Source organism: Vidua chalybeata, chromosome 18, assembly GCF_026979565.1.
Source record: "Vidua chalybeata isolate OUT-0048 chromosome 18, bVidCha1 merged haplotype, whole genome shotgun sequence".
In the NCBI taxonomy this organism is placed as follows: Eukaryota; Metazoa; Chordata; class Aves; order Passeriformes; family Viduidae; genus Vidua; species Vidua chalybeata.
Window position 1 is genome coordinate 4,527,137 of NC_071547.1, and position 20,433 is coordinate 4,547,569.

The 20,433-nt window shown below is 60.8% G+C and overlaps 3 protein-coding genes across 4 annotated transcripts; 1 reads left to right on the plus strand and 2 right to left on the minus strand.

Annotated features, from left to right (window-relative positions):
• Positions 1-1,811: 1,811 nt before the first annotated feature.
• On the minus strand, positions 1,812-8,531 carry TRPV4 (transient receptor potential cation channel subfamily V member 4). Its single transcript, XM_053959773.1, has 15 exons — positions 8,122-8,531; positions 6,938-7,110; positions 6,630-6,782; positions 6,362-6,502; positions 5,975-6,273; positions 5,348-5,527; positions 5,105-5,263; positions 4,899-4,991; positions 4,662-4,735; positions 4,411-4,576; positions 4,145-4,211; positions 3,600-3,913; positions 3,341-3,468; positions 3,020-3,141; positions 1,812-2,884 (listed from the first exon to the last, which is right to left on the minus strand). Exons 1-15 carry the CDS (start codon positions 8,484-8,486, stop codon positions 2,742-2,744), a joined length of 2,577 nt encoding a protein of 858 aa, XP_053815748.1. The 5' UTR covers positions 8,487-8,531; the 3' UTR covers positions 1,812-2,741.
• Positions 8,532-11,330: 2,799 nt separating this feature from the next.
• On the minus strand, positions 11,331-14,100 carry GLTP (glycolipid transfer protein). Its single transcript, XM_053959791.1, has 5 exons — positions 13,958-14,100; positions 13,236-13,297; positions 12,908-13,041; positions 12,249-12,399; positions 11,331-12,085 (listed from the first exon to the last, which is right to left on the minus strand). Exons 1-5 carry the CDS (start codon positions 14,058-14,060, stop codon positions 11,903-11,905), a joined length of 633 nt encoding a protein of 210 aa, XP_053815766.1. The 5' UTR covers positions 14,061-14,100; the 3' UTR covers positions 11,331-11,902.
• A 792-nt stretch (positions 14,101-14,892) lies between these two features.
• TCHP (trichoplein keratin filament binding) lies at positions 14,893-20,351 on the plus strand. 2 transcript variants are annotated; one of them, XM_053959786.1, is made up of 12 exons: positions 14,895-15,569; positions 15,638-15,818; positions 16,015-16,071; positions 16,666-16,734; positions 16,939-17,109; positions 17,330-17,442; positions 17,780-17,846; positions 18,078-18,250; positions 18,483-18,564; positions 18,748-18,933; positions 19,004-19,111; positions 19,581-20,351. In XM_053959786.1, exons 1-12 carry the CDS (start codon positions 15,397-15,399, stop codon positions 19,611-19,613), a joined length of 1,413 nt encoding a protein of 470 aa, XP_053815761.1. In that variant the 5' UTR covers positions 14,895-15,396; the 3' UTR covers positions 19,614-20,351. The 2 variants fall into 2 exon arrangements, with proteins under 2 accessions (XP_053815762.1, XP_053815761.1); XM_053959787.1 differs by lacking the exon at positions 16,666-16,734 and having other exon boundaries at positions 14,893-15,569.
• The last annotated feature ends 82 nt before the right edge of the window (positions 20,352-20,433 follow it).

A 20,433-nucleotide genomic window follows, 5' to 3' on the forward strand; every position in this document is an offset into this window, starting at 1 on the left:
TTGGTGGGCACCTGCTGCAGTGCCAGCTCTGGCAGGTGCAGGTGGGCACGTGGGGACCCAAAATGTGCGCAGACACTGGTGGGAGATGGGGCAGGGACACCTGAGGTACATCCCAGCACTGAGGATGAAGACACCACAGCCCATTGCCCTCCCATTCCGTGAAGCACAGCACCCACGAGCACCGTGGGAACACACTGATGGAAATGATGCTGCTTCTGGCCTACCTATTCAAATTATACCAATAATAATACCAATAATAATACAAAATTCTAAGGCAGGTGTGCATGAGGCTGATATTAAACTTAGCGGCCGCCTTTGCTGTTTGGGAGCGAGGAGGAGAGACAGGCAGTATAAATTGCACGGCTGCAAAAGGACTTAAAAAAACCCATCTCTCATTTTGATTGATATTAGCTTCACAAATTAAGCTTTAGATTTATCTAAAAATAAATTTGCTTCCACGCTCCGCATTCTGGATGACAAGTGCTTTTCTCTTCCCTTTGTTGGGTTTGTCATCTCTGGCAGGGCGGCGCGGGGAGGGGCGGGAGGGGGCCGGGGCCGAGCACCTCCCGTTCACCGGCCCCCAGGTGCCCCCATCACCACAGCTGGGGGTGAAACAGCTCCAGGCTCGGTGGGGCAGGGGGTAAAAGGGCCAAAGCCACTCCCTGAAGGTGGCAGAGGCCTCCTGTGCTGGGATGTCACCATGGTGGCTTTGGTGTCCCTGTCCTCACAGAGCCACTGCAGGGTGCAGAGTGATGATGCAGGGGCTTGGTGACAGCTGTCCTTCCCACACCCCAAATCGTTTCAAAGCTCACTGACATGTGGCTTTGGGGCATCAGGTGCTGCACGGGAGGGGAGAAAATTGGTTTATGTCCCATTTTACTGGAAAATCCCATCTCTGGTGCTGCAGCCGGGGGCAGCCACGGTGCTGAGCCCACCTCTGGCTGAGTCCTGTTCCAGGGCTCCCCAGCCACCACACACGGCTCAGCCAGGACTGCCCACTGTGGCCACCCAGTCGGGTGAAAGCCAAATTTATTGTTTTCACCCAAGACCCAGCCTAGAAGCAGAGCAGCTCAGCTCCCCATTCGATTATGAAGCAGGAGCCGCCACCTCCGCCTCTCCCAAGGAGCGATAATGAAACATATTCATCCCTCACCCTGGGGAAATACTTAAACCACAATATGAGAGATGTATGTAAATTACATTTAAACGGAGACGGTGCCGTTAGCGCTGACGGCGACTCATCAAGTTGGAAGATGAAGTGTCCCCTCTGCTGCTAAAGCGTTTGCTGAGAGAGCAGGGCTGTCCCCAGGGCCCTGGCCAGGGTCTCTGTGTCACCATGGCGCTGGTGCCCACCCAAAGCGCTCCTTCACACCCGCACAACGTCCGGCTGTTACAGGAACGCTCACCACTGCAGGCTGGGAGAGTGAGGACGAAAGGAGTTACGGAGGGGTGATGGATGGGATGGAGCGAGGATGGGAATGGGATGGGGATCCATGGGAATGGGCTAGGGAGGGAGGGGATGGGGCACGGATGTTATGGGGATGCGGAGAGCCGGTTTGCCTCGGCCCAGCAGTGGCCACATCCCTGAGCTCGGGGTGCGGGGTCAGCCCGGCCCGGGCTCCCCGCGCCCGCCGGGGCCGGGCCCGCATCGCGCGGTGTGTGCTGCCCTCCAGTGGAGCCACCGTGCACCGCAGCCCTGCACCGCACCTGGGCATCGAAACCACGCACTGCACCTGTGCATCGTAACCACGCACTGCACCTGTGCATCGTAACCATGTGTCACACCTGGGCATCGTAACCATGCACCGCACCTGGGCATCGTAACCATGCACCACACCTGGGCATCATAACCACGCACCGCACCTGGGCATCGTAACCATGCACCACACCTGGGCATCGTAACCATGAGTCACACCTGGGCATCGTAACCATGCACCGCACCTGGACATCGTAACCATGCACCGCACCTGTGCATCGTAACCATGTGTCACACCTGGGCATCGTAACCATGCACTGCACCCGTGCATTGTAACCATGCACTGCACCTGTGCATCGTAACCATGCACCGCACCTGGGCATCGTAACCATGCACCGCACCTGGGCATCGTAACCATGCACCACACCTGTGCATTGTAACCATGCACCACACCTGGGCATCGTAACCATGCACCGCACCTGTGCATCACCACATCCCTGTACCACACCTGTGCACCACGGCCCTGCACCACACCTGAGCTCAGCATGATGGGTGACCATGCCCAAAGGCACGGCATGGCTTGGCACGGTTTGGCATGGCACGGCCACGGAGCAGGCAGCTCCTCCATCCGAGCCCTGCCGGCAGCCTGGCTCTCCCATCCGGAATCACCCAGCGCCGGGAGGAGGCGGCGGTGGCGGGTCAGTCTTTATTACTAAATAAATAATCGTATAAATCTTGTGCAAAACTGTGGCAAAACCATCGGCCTCGGCAGGGCCGTGCTCCCCACCCCCGGCCCGGGCCGAGGCTCCGGGCACGGCACAGCACGGCCCGGCACAGCGAGGTGAAGCGGTGGCGCCGGTGAGAGCCGAGACCGCGGGCAGCGCTGGGGCAGCGCCAGGCCCCCCATCCGGGCTGGACACCCGCCGGGACAGCGGCTGCCGGAGGGACAGAGGCCGCGCGAATCCCTGAGGAGCAGACAAGCACCATGCAGCTCAGTCGCCATTCCGGAGCCGGGCAGAGTCCATCAGCTGCCGGTGCTGCCGTGCTAGAGCGGGGAGCTCGGGGCATGGCCGTGCCGCCGCTCCCGCGGCTCCGCGGTGCCCATGGTCCCCAGGGGCACCACCACCTCCTCCGGCGGGCAGCTCTTGTTCAGCTCCACCACGCGCGGCACCACCGTCGACCACCGATCTGTGGAGAGGGTGGGAGATGCACAAAGCCGGGAGCCTGTGGCTGCTCCCCAAACCCCCAGATCTGCTCCTGGGGCTCATCAGAGGCTGCAAGCAGCACCCTGAGGGATGTCCCAGCCCACAGCACGGCGCTCACCTCTTCGCAGCCGGCCCACGGTGTGGGAGAAGCCGTAGTACTGGTACGTGTCGCTCTTGCCCGGGTCCTCACTGATGATGCCCAGATTCTGGTTCCAGTGGGACCAGTTCACCTCGTCCACCCTGTGGGGAAGGTCAGACCCGCAGGGGCTGCACGGAGCGCCCGGGAGCCGGGGCAGGAGCTCCAGCACCCACCAACAATGCCAGCTGCCTCCAGACCACTACAAAGCACCCAGCAAATGAGTGCACAGTGCCAGCCCCCCAGAAATGCTGCTGGGAGAGGCTCAGCTGCTCCCCAGCCTCCGAGGGCGCCCACCTTTACCTGAAGCACCAGCGGCGGTCAGGGGTCCCGTCGGTGCCCTTCCCCACAGTGACCATCTCCCCCGAGCGGAAGGCTTTCCGCAGGAACACTGGGAAGGAGCGCTCGATGTCCAGGATGGTGGTGGCCCACTGCCAGGGACACCAGGGACTGCTTGAGCATGGAGGTGCCTTGCCCATGGAGCTCGAGGTGCCTCGGTGCTGCAGCCCCCCAGGCACAGGCAGCTCCTGGAGCCCCCTCCCCACCACGCCCAGGGTGGTACCTGCAGCTTCCAGATGTGTTTGCTCTCCTTGGAGACTTGGCCCACGGTCTCGCCCATGAGGGCGATGAGCATGTTGAGGAGGAGCACAAAGGTGAGGATGATGTAGGTGACAAGGAGGATGATGAAGACGCCGGGGTATTTGGCGCTCTCGAGCATCTCCAGGTCGCCCATGCCGATGGTGAGCTTGAAGAGGTCGAGCAGGAAGGTGCTGAAGGTCTGGCTGTCCCGGCAGGAAGGGTAGGTGGGCACTGTGCAGTTGGACTTCTCGCTGCAGGACTCACTGCTGGGACACGGGTTGAGGAGGGACACCAGGGCTGGGGGAGAAGGGACAGGGACAAGCGAGTCCGCAGGGGCAACAGCCAGGACAGGATCCACAATGGGCCGCAGTGTGGCTCCATGCTGGCTGAGACCTTCTCCACCAAGGGAGGAGGCAAAGGCCAAGCCTGTGGGCAGGTGGGGTGGGGCTGGGGGGTCTGCAGCCCCCTGCCCAGCCGTACTGAGCCACAGGGCTTGTCCTTCCCCAGCCAGGGGAGCTGGCTCGTTACCTGATGCGTAGCCAATCATGAAGAGCAGGTAGACCAGGAGGAAGCGGAACAAGTCTTTGAAGAGGATCTGAAAGCGATGGAGAGGAGAGTGAGGTGTGCTGGACCACGGCATCATCATCAAGCTGTGCCACTGGCACAACTGAGCTGCGAGGAGAGCAGTGGAGAGACACAGGAACCCTTCACAAAGCCTGGAGGGACCTCTTGAGGTTGTACTTCCACAGGAGGATCACCCCTGGAGAAGGACAAGACCCACGACCCCAGCAGACCTTCTGGATCATGATGCTGTAGGTCCCCGTCAGCTTGAGCCCGCGGGTGAAGTACAGGGCGTTCATCCAGCCCAGGACCAGCGCGAAGACCATGACAGCCAGGTAGGCCTCGACGCCACCCAGGTACAGCCCCGCCGTGACAATCACCAGCACCGAGTAGATGAAGCTGGAGGAGAGCTGGGGTCAGACCCTGCAGCCACAAGTCTGGGGGATACAGTGGTTCGTGGTGGCCCTGGGGGTTCCCCACGTACTAGAGCAGCTGGAAGGAGCCATCTATGAAGAAGGAGTTCACGCCCGGGCACTTCTTCATGAACAGGTCTTTAATCTGTGGGAGAGAGGCAGAGGCTGGAGGGTCTCGAGTGGCAGAGTCCCCATGGCTGAGGCCACTTTGGCAGGGGTGGATGCCTCAAGGGGGTGGGGCTGTCACCCCTGAAGACCCCAAGAGTTCAGTGGCCCCACAGGAGCACCCCCTGCCTTGCCACACTGACGTTTGTGCAGAAGAAGAGGATTCCAGTGAGGAGGGTGATGATCTCCCCGGCCAGGCGCAGGTAGTCGGCGGTGCTGGTGTAGGGGTAGGGCGGCTGCGGGGAGAGGACAGAGCTGAGCTGCTCCCCCATCCCCTGGGACAGAGACCCAGCAGACCCCCCTGCAAGGCAGTGCTGGCCCGTGGGGCTGTGCCAGCGTGGGGACTCACGGGGCCTTCCATGGGGCGGTAGTAGGCGACGAGGGTGAAGATGATCATGGCGCTGAGGTAGGAGACCACGCTGATGTAGAAGGAGACAGCCCCAAACTTGCGCCACTTGTCCCTCAGCAGCTCGTTGATGGGCTCCACGGCCAGCATCTCGTGGCGGTTCTGGTGGGACATGGCTGCTGACAGAGGGGACAGGGCCACCCGGTCCCCTCCAGACCCCTCCCAGTCCCCCCCAGCCCTGCACACCTCAATCTTGCTGTTGTAGACGAGGATCTCCAGCACGGACACCTCCTCCCCGCAGGTGTCCAGCGAGGAGAGGTCGTAGAGGGAGGAGTAGACAGGGCCGTACGCCCAGTCCTTGAACTTCCTGGAGAGGTGCCGGGCGTCCTCGTCCGTGATCTCCCGCCGGATGATGTGCTGGAAGATCTGCCGGAGGGAGGGAGGGGGGACTGCTACCCACAGACCTGGCCCCACCTGCTTGGGGCACCCTGCCCTCCTCCCACCCCATCCTGGGTGCATCCCCCAACGCACTCCCTGCACCCCAGTGGGCTCAGAATGCTCCCAGGTGCTCCTGGGGTGATGCAGACACTGTCGCAGCTCTGCAGGATGCTGCAGCTTTTGCATTTTTGGTGACTCCCCTGCCTGCCCCACCAGAGGCCAAGGGCAGGTCAGGGGACAAGATGGGCTGTGTGAGGGTCTGGAGTTAATAGGGAAAGGGCCAGAATGCAAAGGGGTGTTAATTAGCCGGGTTAATGGGGCTGCACATCCAGGTTTCCACCAGCATCTGCAGAGAGAAGCCGTGCATGCACTGAGTGTGACAGGGCTCAGCAGGGATGGCAGGGACATGTCCCCCAGCACGGGGGGACACCGTACCCCGATCTTGCCGGTCTTGGCTGCCATCATGAGCGGGGAGAGGCCGTCGTTGTTGAGCAGGGCCTCCAGGTTGGTGTCGGGGAAGAGCTTGGCGCACTTGACGAGGAGCAGGTCGTACATCTTGGTGACGAACTTGGTGTTCTCGCGGGTGTTGTCGGCGATGGCCACCAGGGCGTGCAGCACGGTGTTGCCGCGGGAGTCCTGGCGCCGCAGGTCCGCCTGCTTGTGCCCGTTCTCCGTCAGGTAGTGCACGATGTGCGGCTGGTTGGTGCAGGCGGCCAGCGAGAGGGGCAGCTCACCTGCGGGGACAGCACCGCGGCTCCCGTCACCCCTTCCCCGCTGCGGGGACACCTTGGGCCGCAGCCCCCCGGGTCCCTCCCTGCTCACCGAAGTAGAAGTAGCCGCCCTCGCCCTTGGGCTGGAAGAAGCGGCCGCGGGCCTGGGCATGGACGTCCGCTCCCTTCTCCACCAGCAGCTCCACGTAGTGCTTGCAGCGGCGCTCGATGGCGATGTGCAGGGCTGTCTGACCTGGGCCACCACCGCCCGTCAGCCCCGGGACTTCCCCCGCGTCCCAGCCTTCCCAGGTCCCTTCTCCGGTCCCACCCCAGTGTCCCCCATGCCCAGGCGGGGCCAGCAGTGGCCCCACGCCCCCCACCTCGGTAGTAGACGTCCCTGAAGGGCGAGTTGATGAACTCCCGCATGTTTCCCGTCTTCTCGGCGATGTCCAGGAGCACGGGGATGGTGTCGTTCTTGCCCCCGCTCAGGTTGAGCAGGGCTTTGGGCAGGCAGGTCTTTCCCGTGGAGGGCTCTGCGAGTGGAAGGTGCTGAGGGGGGGCTGGAGCAAACCCCTCAGGCCCCTGGATCCCCATGCCAGAGCTGTGCATCTCCATCCCCAGGAATACAGGGACCGCCAGTGGCCATGGCACAGCCCTGGCACCAGGGCAAGAACAGCCAGGCCCTCACCTCGGAACTCCTCGTCTGTGAGGCGCTTCTTGTGGGTGAGCAAGAAGGAGAGGAGCCCATCCAGGCCGGCCGGGGACCCCCGGGAGACGATGTCGAAGAGGATGGGTCTGTTGAAGACCTTGAGGACGGGGGGCGGGTCGGGAGCCGGCCCCTTTGCGGCGGGCGGCTGCTTCCTGCGGGAGAAACGCCAGCTCTGGGAACAGGAGCTGCTGCCTCGGCTTCCCCCACCTGTGCAACGAGCTTGAGGGTGCTCAGCCACTGGAGACAGGCACGTGGGGACACCTCCCGGCCGGGGTCACCTGAGAGTGCCTCCTCATGCACAGCAGCCCAGTGCTCCCAGTGCCAGCTCCCACCCAGGTGCTGCAGCGCCTGGGGCCCCAGCTGTGCCCCCCGGGTGGGACGGGCCGCGGGCTTGTCACGCTCCGGCACCACGGGTGAAGCCAGACCGGTCGGAGCAGTCGGCAGCAGGGGGGGACGGACCGGGCACAGCTCCGGGCACCGGCAATGGGGGCAGCTCCGGGCACCGGCAATGGGGGCAGCACGTTTGGCGGCTGCCCCAGCCGGAGACTTCCAGTCTGAGGGCTCACGGGGCATCCTGGCCCCCTCCACCCACCTCCACGGGGGAACATCCCGCTCTCCTAAGCCGGTTGCACCCCTGGGTGGGGACACTGGCGGGCCGCCCCAGGTGCCTGGCACAGAGGGGCATTGTGCGTCCGGCCGCGGGCTGTCCCCCCCGGCTCCGGTTTCCTGGCGCGGGCAGGGTGGAGGCCCTCCTGAAAAGCCCTTTCATGCCGCAGCCAGACGGCCGCACCGGCCAGGGGAGCGGCCGGGCGCACAGAGCCTCTTTCATGGCGCCCGTAAGGGGGAAGGGGAGCGCGCTCCCGGCCCCGCGGTACCGGGGGCTGCCGAGCCCCACCAGGGCATGGCACAGCCCGGCGCTGCCACTGGGACTCACTGGGAGCTGCTCCCTGTGCGCGGCACCTCTGCCCAAAGCACCCCAAAGTGCCGCTCCAAGGTCCGCCCACGTCCCCAGCTACTGAACATCCCCATCCCCACCGGGGTGTCCCCCACTGAACAACCCCATCCCCACCGGGGTGTCCCCCACTGAACATCCCCAGTCCCACCGGGGTGTCCCCACCCCAGCATCCCCCGCCGCACCGGGGGCGCGGGGGTCCCGTACTCACTCCGCGACTCTCCTGCGCCAGCGCTTGTTCTCGCTGGGGTGGTGGCGATAGGTGCCGTAGTCAAAGAGGGAGTCCATGGGGGCTTTCTTGGGCGCGGGGACCACGGGGGACTCGTAGATGGTGGCCTCCAGCAGTTCCATGGGCTTCGGGGCGCCTTTCCGAAAGGCCCCGTGGAATTTCATGCGGAGGTTTTGCTTTCCATCCCCGGCGCCGGGGGGACCCCGGGCTGCCTCGGCGGGGCTCGGGGTGTCCTCGCTCTCGAACAGGTTGGCCAGAGAGGAGAGCGGGAAGGATTCGTTCTGGAGGGAGCCGTCCTCCCCCGCGCCCTCCCCGGCATCGCGCGGGGCGTCTTCGCTGTCTGCCATGGTCCCTGCCCGGAGGGACGGGCACGACTGACCTGCCTGGCTGGCTGTGACCCCCGGCTCCTTCCACGAGAGCAGGAGACCTGGCAGAGGAAAACCCCGTGTCACCCCCAAAAGAACCCTCCCCATCCTCTCCCCGGGGCTCCGAGCCCCGCGGCGGGACCCACACCCACCCTGGCAGAGGTTGGGGCCGGCCGGACCCGCTGTAGCTCAGAGTCTCCCGGCCGGTCCTGCCTTGTCCTGGCTCTCCTCGGCACCCACCTACCCGCTGCGGGGACCCCTCACGTCTGCGGGGGCCCCTCCGGCTGCGGCGCTGCCGTGCTGGGCGAGGGCGAGCCCGGCCCCGCTGCGGTCAGCCGGGGTGCAGCCCAGGACAGGGCACAGAGCAGACCCTGTGCGCTGCGATCTGCCGCCCAAGGAAAGAAAACATTCCTTGGGATACTCCCCACATCCAAGGAAGCGTCCAGGGAAGCGCCCAGAGGCAGCAGGAGCTGCCACCGCAGCAGGGCTGGGAGCGGGGCCAGGGCTGCTCCTGATGCTCCACAACCCGGGGGGGCTCGGTGGGACTCGGATCTGGGCACCGGGAGGGGACGGGCGCGGCACGGGGGGGCTGCAGCCCGCGGGAGGGCAGGAGCAGCGGCTGGGACAAGAAATTATGGGTTTAGGTTGCCCAGAGGGACGTGGAGATGAAGGAGAGACGTGCCATCAGCGCGGCCAGCAGAGCACTGTACCGTGTCACCGCGTCCTGCCCGCCACGTCCGGGACACGGACAGGTGACTGACCCCGGGCACTGCCCCAGCCCCGCTTTCCACCAAAACCCTCCGGCGAAACCCAGCAGCGTTAGGGCTCAGCACAGCTCGCGCCTGCGGGGAGCTCAGCCCTCCCGGGACAGAAAAAGCAGCGGGAAACGTGTCATTTTGTGCTGGGCTGAAGCTCTGTGCGACGAGCCACAGTGGCAGGCTGGGCCTTGTCGGGAGGGCAGCCCAGCCGGGGAAGGGGCTGGAATGAGGCAGCGGGTCCTGGCAGCCACGCGGTGCTCCCGTGGGCACGGGGGATGGGGGTGGCAAACGGCCCCAAACCCTGCAGCGACAGGGAGGGGGCTCAGGCAGAGGTCCCTTCTCCCTGCCACCCTTAGGGACACCCGGCGGGGCTGGTGCAGCCCTGGGGGACACACAGAAAGGACAGTGCAGCCCTGGGGGGGACACAGAGCTGACAGTTTCTCCTCTTTGCTGACTTTGCTGCCTTTTGTCTCTGCAAGAAATTCCACAAGCACCTGCCAAAGCCCGCAGGTCCCACATTCCGACCCCGTGCTAACAGGGGCCCTCGCATGGCTGGTTTGACCTTAGACAAGGGAGAAGAGGGAATTGCCAAGCACACGGACCCTGGGGGCTGGGAACGGGGACAGAGCACCTGACCTGTCCAAACTGTGCTGGCACCCGGAAAAGTGCAGCTTTAGGGAAAACCCGGACGCGCACCGGCTGTCCCACACCTGCTGTAACTGGCCGGGACTGAAGCTTGTGCGGGAAATGAGGGACTCAGGGCTGGTGCCGTCAGCCCGGGTGCTGCCAGGAAAGGTGCTGTCACAGGGGTTTGATTTGGCCCTTTGGTTATTTGGGTTTGGATTTTTCAGTCTTCCTCACCTCCTGGAATAACTGAGTCAAGGCACAGCTCTCGCATCCAACACAAACCCCACCTGTGCTCCCACCTCTTCCCAGCATCCCACCAAGGTGCCTCCCAGTTGGACCAATGTCCCCAATCAGTGCTCACCAGGGGAGCACGGACGCTGTCACCAACACGGGGATGTGTGAGGACATCCACGGGTGGGCGGCAGGGAGGGTGTCCCATGACATTAAAGGGTGATCCGGTGGGAGTGAATCACTGAAACCACAGCCGGTTCTTGTCGGAAATCCTCACCCCGAGTGATGCAGCTGCTTCCCAAAATCACCCTCACTGCTGGGCCCGTGCTCACCTCGGCAACAACCAGGAGCTCGGTGTGGGCAAGCATGGGGGGTTCGGAGCCGGTGGGAGCCCCCTCCTCAAAGCTCTGCCTGGGAACCACCCGGCCCCTCAATCTCAGATCACGAGTCCCCAGGCTGTCTGGACAGTGCATCCATAAGGGTCCCCCTGGTCCTGCCCAGCTTAGCCCTCGACCCCGGCCTCACCTGGGGTCTCCATCCTGCCTCGGTCCCCGTGTGCTGCCCGGAGAGCCCCATCCTGCCCCAGTTTCCGTGTCCCCGCACAGGAGGCTCCATCCAGCCCCGGTCCCCGTGTCCCGGCCCGTCCCACTCCCGGTCGTGCCCCCCGCTGCCCGCTCCCCCGGTTCCGTACCGCGAAAGGTCCCGTGGAAAGTCCCGTAGGCTCCGGCGCCGCCGAGTCGCCCGGGGCCGGTCCCCAGAGCGGCCCCTCCCCGCCCCGGCCCCGGCTCCAGCGGCGGAGGCGCCACCGGGACCCGCCCTCGGGATCGGCCCCCGCCCGCCCCTCCCCGTCCCCGGGCAGTCTCCCGGGAGCACCGGCCACAAAACAGCCCAGAAGGAACAGCCCCAAAATACCCTTCAAAAAATAAGCCCCCAGGAAAAATGTCTCTGACACAGCCCTCCCAAAGAACAGCTCCAAAAACCCTCCCATAAACAGCCTTCCCAGGACACAGCTTCAAAACAGCCTCCCAGGAACAGCTCCAAAACATCCTCCTCAAAACAGCTCCCCTAGGAAAAAAAAAAAAAAAAACCAAAAAACCGAATCTCCCTACCCAAAACAGCCCTGCCAGGAACAGCCCCAAAACACCTTCCCTAAAACAGTCTCCCCAAACACCCTTCAAGGCTGACACAGCCCCAAATGAGGCTCCCAGGCCACGGGTACTGTCAGTTTTTATTAATTGCTGCTCCCTCCGGGGCTTGGGAGGTGAGGGGGGCTCATAAGGCACCGCAAACACCGTGGGGACAAGTCCCTGGTTTCCGAATCCCAGCACAGGGGCTTGATCCCACGCCAGCACTGGAGGAGTCGGGATCACCTGGGAGAGTCATCAGCTCCTCCTCCATGGGCATCATTCCGGACTATCCAGTGCCAATGAACACGAGGTGCCCGTCGGTGGGTTCCAGGCACAGTCCGAGTGCCACTTCATTCATCAGCAGGACACTTCATTCCCTGCCCCACTGAAGACAGGAATCCAGGAGCTGGGACTAGAAACACTTGTTCTTCCTCTTGGGAAATCCAAGGGTGACAGCCACAATTGTTTTATTGCCGTATTCTTAATAGAAAGTTAATTACTGTTATTTTTTGGTTAGAAAAGACGTTATCCACTGCAGATCCAGACAGGAATCGAAGTCACCAGAGAGCTGGGAGCCACCCCAGCTGCCTCAGTGATGAAGACATAGGTAACACCCATCACACGTTATTTATTCTGTGCCAGTCCTGTGCCAGCTTTAGGCTTTGTAGCTCAGCTCAGCGTTCATCTTCGTGTACATCTCATAAATTGCATCCAGGATTGGAGTGACCCTCGTGAGAAACTGGTGGATTTTTTCTATGCTTTCCTCTTCCTTGACTTCTTTACCCTTCTCCAAGGCCTTCAGCAAATCGGATTTGTAGGGAAGAGCGTAGACCGAGCCCTATAAAACAGGGAGAGGGTGTTTGACTCCCACAAACCCAGCAGAGACCATGGGTTGGGCTGTTCCTATGTGCCAACGCCGTGGAATCTCCAGACACTTGTCAGTGCACGGGAACAGCCTCAGGGATGGTGGTTGGATGCTTGGAGAGGGAGGGAATGCTCACCGTGAAGAGCTTCTGCAGCATCCAGCCGTGGTATTTCTTCAGCGCGATCTCGTAAGCCTTCAAGGCGTTCACTCGGATGAGGTTGGGATGGTCCTCATCCCTCTCACCATCAGAGATGCTCTGCAGCAACACCAGAATGAATTTCAGACCCCTGGGAGAAGAGCAGAGATGTTTGGCTCAGGGAAGTGGGTGCTGCTTCCCAGCTTCCAGCCTGGTGTTTCCAAGCATCCCAAAACCCCACAGTCCCGGCAGTGCATCCCTCTCACAGAGCTGGTGCCTGTCCCTGTGTGCACATCCAGGGAAGAGAGAAAGAAGGGCTGGATGGAGCTCACAGGGCAGGATGGAAGCCCCGGGCGAGGCCAGGGCTGAGGGCTGAGCTGGGCAGGGTCAGGTGCAGCCCCGTGGATCCTCCAGGCACTGCAGGTTCCTGACCTGTCCCATTTGTGGGCTCACGCTCTGAGGTTGAATTCCCCTGTGCATTCCCAGGGGGCAGATTTGAGGAGGGGGTTCCCAACAGCTGTGCTCCCCCAAACACAGCACCCCAGCTGCCCAGCCCCAGCCCACAGGGACCAGCCCAGCACATGCAGCCTCCATTTGGAGCTCTCCAGCTCCCCACATGCTGGGACACAGCCGGAACAGCTCCCGACGCCGTGAGTCACCTTTTCAACCACATCAGCGCCAGCGTCGCGCCTGTCTTGGGCCAGGCCGAGCCGTGCAGCTCCTTCTCCACCTCCAGGATGTTCTGCAGCGTTTTGAACTTGGCAGGGTTGGAGTCATAAACCGCCCGGATTTTCTGAGGGCAGAAAAGGGGATTGGCACCCGGGAGCAGGGACTTTGGGCAGGAGCTCTGGGAATAAACCTGTGACCGGGTGAGCCACTGCTGAGCCCAAAGTGCCCGCGGGAAGAAAAGCCTTTTGAAACACCTCCAGTCCCACAGATCTCTCCCCAGGGATTCTCCTCTCTGATCCCTCCTGAGTCCCTTCCTACCTTGATATTTCCAGTCAGGTCTGCTTTCACCGGCGAGTAGACGATGGGAGTCCCCAGGCAATCTGTGGAGACACGGAGGGACACAGTCAGACATTGGTGACACAGGGGACACCACAGACTTCCCATAACCAACAGGTTTCACTTTAAGCACAGCCTGGAGACTAGAAAGGGATCTCTGAGATTCGTACATAGCTGTTGGCCCTTGGGACAGCCCTGCCACCTACTGCGGCCCCACCAGTGACCCCAATCCCCCTGGCTGCTGGACACAGCCCTGGCAGAACGTCCTGGAACAGCCTGACCGGCACCGGCCACTGCCCGTCCGCAGGCAGGCAGCCCCACGTCCTGCCCTTCCGGGGCTGCCACACAATAGCTGACATTGTGGAGGGCAGCGGGCACATTGTGCCACGAGGGCGGCCACGCCGAACACCCACCCATGTCCCGACACGGGGTGGGATCCATGGGTGGGATGGATGCTCCGGGTGATGCCTCTGGATGGGGTGCTCCGGGGGACGGCAGGACGCTTCCCAACGGGGCTGCTCGGCAGGTTTGACAGGATCGTGATGCAACCCCGGCCCTGGCAGAGCAGCCAAGCCCGGCGTGAGCCCTGGATCAGGTAGGGGGGTCACCACCCAGAAGTGGGAAGGGGGCACCCCGGAGCGGCTGAGCCCGCAGCAGGCCTGGTCCCAGCCCGCATCTCCCAGCCCTGGCCACCCCGGTCTCACCGAAGAACGGCGGCAGGTGCGCCACGGCCTCCAGGAAGGGCAAAGTCTCGATCTGCTTATCAGCCGGCAGCGGCTTGAACTCGTGTTCCAGCAGCAGCGCCATGACCGCCGTACGTCTCCCCTTTTCCCCCTCACCGCTCCCCGGCTGACCCGGCAGCGGGGGCCGACCCGGCAGCGCGCCCACGCCACGCTCCGCCCCCCGCCGCTCCGACCAATGGCTGTGCATCTCCCGTACGGCCGGTGCGCGGCCATTGGTCGGAGCGGCGGGGGCGGGACTTTCTGCCCAAGTAGGAGGCCACGCCCCCATCGCCCCCTCAGACTCGGGGCCTGGCCGTGCCCGGGGCCGTGCGCTGCCCCGGCCGCGTTCCGAGCGCCAGGCGGGCCGGCGTTAATTATTCACGGGAGATAAATATTTTATAGGGAACAGATGGAAAACAAACCTCAACGCGCGGGAGTGATGACACACCTCAGTGAGAGGTTGGGTGGGAAAATGACACCGAGCGGGGACACGGAGAGGTGAACAAGAGGTGGGAGCGGAGGGAGGCTCAGCCCGTCCGCTGCGTGGGGAGCGGACTTGGCGGTGACAGGGCCCCAAATGCGGTGTTTTTACCGGTTATTCTGGAAAAACAGGTCGTGGGGCGATAGCGATCGGTGGCTGGCAGGGCGGGTGCGGATACAAGGCGGGTGCGGGGAGCTGCGGGTCACCGGCGGGGGCTGCCGGCTGGTGCCGCCTCCCTCCCGCTGCCAGACTCCCGCGGTGCCCGGAGCCCGTCCTGAGAGATGCCCGGACCCCCTCCCGGGACGCTTGAAGCCCCTCCCGGGGTTCCAGGAGCCAGTTCCGCGGTGCCTGCGGTGCCCCGAGCCCATCCCAGGCTGCTCGGAGCCTGTCCTGGGATGTCCAGCGCTCACTTCGGGATGCCCGGAGGCCCACTCGGGATTGCCCGGAGCCCGTTCCGGCATGCCCGGAGTCCCTCCCGTGGTGCCCAGCCCGTTCCGGGATGCCCTGAGCCGTCTCGGGATGCCCGCAGCCCCTCCGGCGGTGCCCGGGCTGTCCCGGGTCACGCAGCGGCCGGTCCGGTTGGGTTCGCTGCGGGCGGCGCCGCGCTGGTGCCCGGCCAAGGCGGGCAGAAACAGAAACCTTTAACCCCTGAAATATTTACAGCGCCGCAAACCCCGCGGTGCTGCGCGCTCCGAGCCGGCACAGCGGCACCGCGCCCGGCCCGGGCTCTTTCCGCACGTCCCGCGAGCGCTCGGGGCGCGGCGGTACCGCCGGGCCGGCTCGGAGCGAACCGAGCCCCGCCGCCGCTCCATCTCCCGTCCCTCCCGGCTCGCCTCCCTCTCTCCCCGCCTCCCTCCGTCGGTCCCCGCCTCCCTCCGCGCTCGCGGAGCCCGTCTCGCCGTGTCCCTCGGCGGGAGCCGTCGCGGGCGGGCGCGTTGCGATGTCGCTGTGGCTGCGCTGGGGCCGCGGCCCGGAGCGCAGGGCGGCCGAGCGGCGGGAGCTGGAGGAGCGCAGCCGGCAGCAGTGGGAGAGCACCAGCCGCGCCTTCGCCCGCGCCGCCGCCTGCTGCTCCCTGCAGGCGCGGTGGAGCGAGCCCCGCGTCCCCCCGCCCAGGTACGGCCGCGGTCCGGCGGGTCCCGGGGCGGTGCGGGGATCCCCCTGAGTGCCGGTGTGTGCGGCAGCGCGGCGGCGGCGCGGCGGGACGCGGAGGAGGCGGCGGCGCGGCTGGAGCGGCGGCGGGAGCGGCTGGAGCGGCTGCTGGGCGAGGAGCGGGAGGCGCTGGCGGCGGAGCTGCGAGAGCGGCGGCGGGGCGGGATGCGGAGCCAGGAGCTGCGGGATGGCCCCGCAGAGTGCGGGAGGAAGGTGAGGGAGCGGCCCGGCCGTGCTCGTCCCGCATCCCGGGGCTCGTCCGGTGAAGGGCCGCTCCCGTGCTTCAGCTGTACCAGCGGGACTTGCTGGAGTTGCCACCTCATGGTGCCCTGAACCCCTGTCAGCCTCGGCGGGGTTTGGGATGCCGAGCACTCCCCTATCCTGACCTGACCCAGCTCTGTGTTCCCAGTTTGCTGAGCCGCCGCTGCAGGAGCGCTGGAACAAAAACAACACGCAGCTCCGAGAGGTGATGTTGCTTTCTCCTGAGTCCCTGCTGCCTTGTATTTATTAAACAGGTTTTTAACTTGAAAGTTGTCATATCTCTACTGTGGTCACTCATCTCGCATCACAGCAACTGCCCCAAGTTCTGATAAACGAAAGGCAAAGAAGTGAAAAAGTTGAAGTTTAAATAGTTTTAAGGAGCCCTCTCAAAGCTGTATTTTTAAAAGTCAGAAATCTGTTCAGACTCTGAGCAAATTTTCAGAGCTCACAATGTAAATATCTCAGGCACATAAAATATAAATAATATAAAAAATATAAATCTTAATATCTGAGCTGTACCTGCCATGCTGTGGTGCTTCCTCATTCTTTATTTTCTTTATTCCACCCATGTGCTGGTGCAACATCGCAGTCCTGTATCACTGTCACTGTGGTGTTTCCCATGTGACAATGACCTCAGCTCAGGACCTGGTGGGCACCTCAGACACTCAGATGAGCCCCCCTCTGCAGAGGCAGATCCTCTTGGGATTTCAGGGCCAGGTGGTGCTCCAGAGAGTCTGGAAGACCCTGGGGGACAGAACCCGTGGCACTGATGACCCTGCTACATCTGTTGTGTCTCCAGGCAGAGTCTGAGCTGCACAGGAAGCACTTGAGGGAGGCTTGGGGTGATCAGCTAACACAACAAAACAAGGTATGGGGGCGACCCTGGTGTTCTGGTCACTGAGAGGACTCTGAAATGCCTGTGTGGGTGGAGGGGTGACACTTGTGCCATGGGAGCTGATGCCAGGAAGGGCACTAACAGCTTGCAGGAGTCTGCTCCGTGCATTTTCTGAGCCAGAAGTTGTTTCTTTGTGTCAGGCTAAGCTGAAATGCTGTTTTCTTTTCTTTGGGAAAGGAAGAGGTGACCAAACTCGAAGAGAAGACACGTTATGAAAACGAGTACAAAATGACACGAGGGGAAGCGCTGGAAAGAACGAGACAAGAGGAAGAGAAGCCTCAGCTGGAGAAGCAGCAAGCAGAGGCCTTGCTTCAGCAGATAGAAGAACTGAAACTGCAGGAGACAAAGGTAATCTTGACTTTCTCCTCATTGGAGAAAGGAATTTGTTGCTTCACTTGGAAATACTGCAGGGCTGACCTGACCTCTTCTCTCCATGTTTGCACTGCAGGGAGGGTTTTCCCTGCCTGCAGAGGAGCAGAACAGGGTACAAACTCTGGTCAAGCGTGCTCTCTGGGATGTTGTAGCTCTCTGATGTACTCTCTCTCGGTGTTTGTGTTTTCCTTTTTAGGCAACAAAGCTGAAAAAGGAACAAGAGAATTTATTAAAGCAGCAGTGGGAGCTGGAGAAGTTGGGAGAAGAAAGGAAACAAATGGAAGAGCACCGGAGGAAGAGGGAGCTTGGGTACGACATCAAGTGGAGCTTGTTTGGGATAGAATTACTGTGCTCACAGCAGTACTTGGGGCACAAGGAGATACTCCAGGTAGCAGTGGTAGGATGTAAATATCTGGGTTTTGGTGGATTTGCCCACAGCAGCCAAGGAGCAAAGGCACTGGTGCTGTTACTGCTTTTGTTTCTGGTAGCAGGTTCCTCATTGTTGCAGATGTACCTCCCCGAGTGCAGCTGTACAATGACGTGGTGCTTTAGAGTCAGTGTGATACTGTTTTTTTTTTTTTTTTTTTTTTTTGTTTTTTTTTTTTTTGTTTTGTTTTGTTTAATTTTACTTTTTTTCCTCCTTCAGTCGCTTCTTGAAGCATCAGTGTGACGTCCAGTTAAGGAGACGAGCGCAGCAGGTACAGGAGGAGCTGGTAAGAGATTAATTCATACTTTATAGATGCTGTGTGGTGAAAACACTTGTTGTGTGTGGTTTGTGTCTGCCTCTGATTCCTACAGATGAGCACAAAGCTCACGGGGAAGCAGCAGATGGAGCATCTTGCTGAGCACACCCTTGACACTGTCACCAGTAATGCCTAGAGGAGCCCTGCACACGGGCTGGGAGGCTGTTGGATAGTTGTTAATCTCGTGGTTTTTTCCTCCAGGAGACAGACAGGCAAATCTTATCAGCCCTCCTGGAGAAAGAAGAGGAGGATCAGAGCCGGCAGATCGCACGGCAGGGACAGGCGGTGGCAGATGTGGCCTGGATGAAGAGGGTCATCGAGGAACAGCTCCAGCTGGAAAAGGAGAGGGAAGCAGAGCTCGAGACTATCTTCAGGTGAGTCTGCCCACCTCTGAACCTCACCTGAAGAGTCCATGTGTGCTGAATGTTCTGGGTCAGGGAGTCACTGAGAGGCACAAGTGGGATGGACACACCAACTGGCAGGGAGCAAAGCTGAAGAGAAACCCAAGTGCTCCTCTCAAGTACAGGATAGCTAGGATAGCTTGTCTGTGCCTCTGGAGTATACAGGGGGGTTAACCTCAAAGATAATTCTTCCTCTCTCCTTCAGGGAAGAAGCAAAAAAAATGTGGGAGAAGAGGGAAGAAGAATGGGAAAGAGAGAAGGTGGCCAGAGATCGCCTGATGAGTGAGGTGATGACTTCTATTGGTGATGTGTCCCCCTTGGCCCAATGAAACCATCATTCCACTTGTAACCCACCACCCTTTGGAGACTTAGAGCCTTCCACGCTGGGGTGGATTTTTTTTTTGCTTGTCTGGTGTGTTTCCTGGGAACTGTTTAACCATCTTCTCCCTCCGTCTCCTCCCTTTGCACAGGTCCTTGCAGGCAGGCAGCGCCAGATCCAAGAGAAGATGGAGTTAAACAGAAGGGCCCAAGAAGAGTCCATTAAATATCGAGAGCAGCTGATCAAAGAACTCGAGGAGGCCAAGGAAGGGACTCATCGGGAGAAGGAGCAGGAGGAGGAACAGCAGAGAGGCCGCAGGAGGGAGCTGCAGGCACAGGTGGGCTGAGCTCCCCAGTACACACCCGGCTGCTGAGGCTGCCCCATCTCACCCGATTTCCCCTGTGCAGGGAACAGAGCACAGCTTGAGAGAGGAAGAGGGACAGCAGGAGGGATCAGCCCGGCAGCACCTCGAGGAGCTGGAGCAGCAGGAGGCCAAGCAGGGCTGGCACAGCAGGGTAAGGTCACACCTGGCACGGGGTCACCCCTGCACGTGAGCCCATCATGGAAGGTGGCAGCATCCTTGTCTCTGACCTGCACTTTAGTCATCACAGTGCTAGGGCACAACACAGGGCTGTTCCTTCCCCTCACAGAGCTCTACAGTTCTCTGTTTTCTTTTTTTGCTGATATTGATATATTAGGCCCTAACTTTTAAAGAATTTTTGAGGCAGACATGTTGCTAATGCCTCAAATCTTGCTCTGTGCTGAAAGGGATTTATTGGCTGCATTAGTGCAGTTGGTACAGTGCAATTCCCCTGCTCAGTGTCTTTGTTGACTGTCCTGCTTTGCCTGGCTCTAAAATCAAATTTGAGTAACCCTACCTAAAGCCCCTGCCCAGCCCATCAGCTCCTGTGCATGCTCAAGAGTGTGTGTGGATTAATTCCAGAGCCCAAAAACCTGTGCTGATCTTTGTTTTGATCCCATTAGTTCTACAGTTACCCTAGAGCAGCTTGGACCTGAGGAATGAGCATGAGATGCAGCTCCGGACTACAGAAAGAAAACTCTGAGGACTCAAGGAACTCCTGAAATAATGGTGCCTCTGGAATAGCCTACAGAGAGATCAAGACTTGACTCAGTAGATTTCTGAAAACATTTAGTTGTGGCCAAGCTGAAGAGGAGAAAAGTTCTACTGTCTTCAGGAATGTGGGGGTGTGAGCACCTTCAGAAAAGTGAACTGCTTCATTTTGCATTCTGGAGTTGTGCTCATGTATTTTAGTACGTGAGAGGCTGAAGCAATCCAGCAAATAAATGGGCCCTGTGGACCTGAGCCACAAAAGAATCTGTGTCTGCCCAGGAAGAGGAGCTGTGAAACACCACGGGCTGTGTCACTCCCACCTCGGAGAATCAGGCTGTGCCTTGGTTCCCACTGGACTTTGAGGAGTTAATTCATAATGCACATTGCAAATCAGTCAGATCATGTGTGCTGTGGCAGCAGTGCTTGTCCAGTTCCTCTCCAGAAGGTGCTGGAGACTTAAACATTGTTTTTCACTTGTTTTATAAATAATGAATACTAATAAATAATATTAGTCAATAATGAATAATTGAAACCTGAACAAGGATTTGGTTTTGTTACATGAACAAACTGTTGCAGCAAGAGGAGAGGAGATTGAGTTGATTATTGCAGTTCATTCCTGGCTGTTACAGCTTGACATCAGTCCTGTCACAGTGCACAAGGAGCTCTTACAGGGCTGTGACAAACACTGGCAGCACTTTACTCAAGAGTAAAAACCTTTCCAGAGATCTTTAGAGAACCAGAAGTCAAATAAGCCCACATTATTTC